Source organism: Chrysochloris asiatica, unplaced genomic scaffold (genome assembly GCF_000296735.1).
Source record: "Chrysochloris asiatica unplaced genomic scaffold, ChrAsi1.0 scaffold00116, whole genome shotgun sequence".
NCBI classification, from domain to species: Eukaryota; Metazoa; Chordata; class Mammalia; order Afrosoricida; family Chrysochloridae; genus Chrysochloris; species Chrysochloris asiatica.
In genome coordinates this window covers 1,669,303-1,673,917 of record NW_006408634.1, presented here as the reverse complement: position 1 = coordinate 1,673,917, position 4,615 = coordinate 1,669,303, and the positions used below count along the sequence as shown (strand labels likewise).

At 47.0% G+C, this 4,615-nt stretch overlaps 1 protein-coding gene across 1 annotated transcript in view; it reads right to left on the bottom strand.

Annotated features, from left to right (window-relative positions):
• TMEM150B (transmembrane protein 150B) overlaps nt 1-221 on the bottom strand; it is a 13,734-nt gene extending 13,513 nt beyond the window's left edge. The window contains exon 1 of the mRNA XM_006868294.1: nt 154-221. Within this exon, the coding sequence (XP_006868356.1) occupies nt 154-221 (68 nt within the window). The remainder of the gene's footprint in view (nt 1-153) is intronic.
• Nucleotides 222-4,615: the final 4,394 nt, after the last annotated feature.

Sequence of the window (4,615 nt, the reverse complement as noted above, 5' to 3'; positions counted from 1 at the left end):
CCCCTCCTCCCTCAGACCCAGGAGTCCTGACCCCCAGCCCTCCTCCCTCAGACCCAGGAGTCCTGACCCCCAGCCCCCTCCTCCCTCAGACCCAGGAGTCCTGACCCCCAGTTTTCCCTCAGACCCAACCCCCATGCTGTCACAGACACTCACACAGTCCAGATGCCGGTGACAGCCCAGAATGCCAGGAAGACAGGCAGAAGAGACAGGTAGCCCCACATCTGGGCTCTGTGGGGAAGGGGAGGGGCTGCAGTGTGGCCCACAGACCCTGGGACCACTCAGAACTGGACAGCACTCAGGGTTCTGTGCCCTGGGCATGTCACTCACTTCAGAGGTGGGGTCTATTCCCATCCAGCTTTCAACCGCAGACACTTGACCTTTGCTGATCTTCAACCCTAACACCCAGCTTCTAGCTTTGCCTTACTGTCCCAACTTCCCCATCCTTCACTGTCTCTGGAGGAAGTTTCCTTCACTGCCCTCCCCACACTTGCTCTTCCTGGCTCTCCTTCCTCCCAGTTCCTGGTCCACCTGATTCTCTGAGGCTCTCCCAGCCTCTGGCCTGTCCTAGAAGAGGACTGACTGAGAAGTTCTGGGATAAATAGGTTGGGGTGGGAAGTGGGGCTGTGCCAAGCCGGCCGCTGACCTCCCCAGGAGACAGTTTACCCTGCCTTCTGCTGGTCACTTTTTCAAGACCTCAACCCCAAACCATGACTTCCTCTCTCCTCTCTCCTAGGGACCTAGCTGCCACCACCTGGAGATTAATGGTGGGAACTGACTTCCTTCAGTTTTGTGGGGTTAACGTCTAAACTCCCAGCTCTATTCCGTTACCCCCACCCCGAATGCTGGCCTCCAGGTCGCTCCAACTGTCTTCCCTTGGAAACCAGGAGTCTTGAGTCTCCAACTTCTCATTTCTTGGAATTCAGGAATGTAGGCTCCTGGCCTCCAATTCCCCTTATCCCAGATGTCCAGGCCCCCAGAACTCTCCTTTCTTAAGACCCAGAAATCCAAACCCCTAGTCTCTTTTGAATATGTGCATTCCTACTCTTTGGGGTCCAGCTTCCTAGATCTTACCTCTTTAGAACCATAGAACCCAGATCTGTCTCCTTCCTTTGAAGAGGCAGTTTCTGGTTTGAGGATCTTGGGTGTGGGAGTTAAGGTGGTATTCTCTTGTCCCCTTCTCTTACCTTCCGAGGATATCTCTCCTCTGAAATGGATCTGGAGTTCCCCTACAGGCAGGGTGAGGGTGGGAAGGAAGTTCTTGGTGATGACATCCCCATCCAAACATCCGCCCCCCCCCTCTTGCTTCTTGGTGCCCTGGTCATCCCTCTTCTCTGTCCCACGTGGCAACGCTTACCTTTCTGGATCCACCTCTAGTAATGCCCAGATGTTGGAATCCTGCCTTTTCACTTGACCCCAGGACCCAAGAGTTCTAGCTTCTAGTTCTTCCTCCCTCAGACCCAGCCCCTCCTCCCTCTGACCCAAGAATCCTGCCCCTGAGCCGCCTCCTCCCTCAAGCCAGGAGTTGATCTCCCAGCCCCCTTCTCCCTCAGACTCACAAGTCTGGCTCCCAACTGCCTCCTTTCTCTCCAGTCTTACTTTTTTGGTCTTTTTCTTAAGGGAAAAGTCTCATAACAAAACTAACTCTTTTCAATGATGTAATCCAGTGTTTTAAAGTATACAATGCAGTATTTGAAATACACAATTCAGTGGTTTTTATACTTTCACAAGGTTGTGCAACCACCACTTCTATCTAGTTCCAGAACTTTCCATCAACCCCCCAAAGGAAACCCTGTATCCATGAAGCAATAGCTCTCCGTTTCCCCTCCCCCAGCCCTTGTTGTTGTTGTTACGTGCCGTCGAGTGAGTCGGTTCCGACCCAACCGAACCGACCCAACCGTTAATCCGCTTTTAACCTTTTCTGAGTATTTTACATCTGTGGTGTAGCACAGGATGTGGCATTTTGTGTCTGGCTATAAGGAGCTCTGGTAGCATAGTGGTGACAAATTGGGCTGCGAACCTTAAGGTCAGCAGTTCGAAACTACCAGCCGCTCCATGGGAGAAAGATGAGGCTTTCTGCTCCCATGAAGATTTACAGCCTTGGAAACCCTGTACAGGGTCGCTATAGGTCGGAACCGACTCAACGGCACTTAACAACAACATGAGGTTTTAGGAGTCCTGGTGTGGCACTGTAGGATAATGCACTGGGCTGCTTCAACTTTAAGGTCAATGGTTCAAACTAACCAGTCGCTCCTAGAAAACCCTGCACAGGGTCTCTATGAGTCAGAACTGACTTAACAGGGCTTAAGAACAACAGAATGATTTTAAGGTTCATCCATGTGGGAGAGTGTATCAGTGTTTCATTCCTCTTCATGTCTGAGAAATATTTCCTGATAAAACTGAGGCCAGCTTTCCCTTCCTTTGCTGGTGGAGAACTCTTAGCCTCCCAGGAACTAGGAGTCTAGGCTCTCAACTTCCCTGGAAGGAAAGATGAGAGAATAAGAGAAAGACACATACAATGCAACTATTGGTCTCTCTGGAGCAAAGAAAATCAAAGATGCTTGGAAACAATTAGTTCAAAGAACCAATCTGAACCTCAGTGCAGCTCAGAGAATTACTTAATAGACTGGGCAGTCAACTCATTAATAGAGCTCTCCTAGCCAGAATTCTCCACTTTGTGATGTTAGTCACTATGCCTCTGTTGATGGTCGCTTTATGATGACGAGGCAGTAGTAGGGTGCAATGTATCTTGAGTCCCTGCCTTACTAGGGAATAAGATTCAAGTCATCATTCTTGGTTTCCTTTGGGATGAGGATGCATCCAATATCTAGGAATTCTCTGGAGTGGTTCTCTCTCTTGCTCTCCATCTTGTCTCTGACTCATCTTTGTCTGACTTCCGGTTTTTGGAACTTGAGCCAGTCAGCATCCTGTTGTCTGACCAAAGTCACTGGCTTCCAAAGCTTTGTGGGGCAATTTCATCTGGTAAGCCCTGCAAACATATAGATTGGGAGAGGCCTCCAGTCTAAACCTTAAGACGTGGATATGGGACTTACCAGCCTCCATACCTGCATGAGACATTTCCTCTGTGGTTCTTGAGTTATGTGAGAGGTGGCAGTGAATTGCAGAACCCTAAGACAGAAAGCCAACACTCGTCTGTCAGTTTGTCACACTGTGGTGGCTTGCATGTTGCTGCGATGCTGAACGCTATGCCTCCAGTATTTTTAATATCAACAGGGTCACCCATGGTGGACAGGTGTCAGCAGAACTTCCAGACTAAGACAGACTAGGGGAAAGGAGAAGCCAACCTCTTCTGAATGCTTAGTCACTGAAAACCTTATGAAACAGCAGACCATTGTCAGATAGAGGGCAGGAAGGTGAGCCCTTCAGGTTGGAAGGCAATCAAAATATGACTGGGACAGAGCTGCCTCCTCAAAGCAGATTTGATTTTAATGATGTAAATGGAACAGAGCTTCTGGGACCTTCATTTGCTGATGGGACACAACTCAAAATGGGAAGAAACAGCTGCAAACATCCATTAATAATCAGAACATGGAATGTACAAAGTATGAATCCAGGAAAAAATTGGAAGTCATCAAAAATGAAATGGAATGCATAAAGATCGTTATACGAGTACGGTGTTGTTGTTAGATACTGTGTCATCCTCACAATTGTTGTTACATTTCCTGTCTCCAGGGACTGGTCCCTCCTTATCACATGTCCAAAGTACAAGAGATGAAGTCTCGCCATACTGGTTTCTAAGGCGCGTTCTGTCCGTAATTCTACACATTAGGCATTAATGAGTCAAACAATTATATGGTTTGTTATGCTGGAAACAACAAATTCAAGAGGAATGGTGTTGCATTCATCATCAAAAACAACGTTTCAAGATTTATATATTTTGTTTTTATTGTGAATTGAGTGAAAGTTTACAGGGCAGATCATCAGTTTTACATTCAACAAATCATATACGTTGTTTCATTACAATGATTATAATCCGCTCCATTTACCATCAGTTAACACAATTTCTCTCTATTCATTGTATCTCTCTCTCTCTCTCTCTCTCTTTTTTTTTAAACACTCAGGTATATATAATAATTTAAGCCAGCAAAGGGCACATTCTGCAAGTCTGCCTCCTGGCTGCCAGCTCCCAGTCCCTCTCTTTCCATGAATCTAGAGTCCTCAGCTACTCCCTCTCTCCATGTCCCTATCGCTGGTGTCGCTGCTTCTCTGGATTATATGCTGCATTTTGCCTCTGCTCTTTCCCCCTGATGGTCCTAAGGTCCTCTGTTTCTGGACTATAAGATTAACTACACCCCCATTTTTGTCATAAAACTTCTACCTTTACAATTGTGATGCACAATTAGTCATGATAACAATTACTCACTATTGAATCATAAGAATCTTATCCCCATCTCGTTTTACCAGACCCATCTAGACAAGATGACAGCTATTCAATGGGAACTCTATCTTTTCCCACACACTCTTAAATTATGCTTCCTCTTGAAACCTTGCAAGCCAGTCATTTTGTGCCTTTATTGCCCCCTCATTTTAAGTAGCCAATGTCTAAGTCAGCTTGAGGACTAGGGTGCGCCTGACCCAGGCCATTGTGTTTTCAATA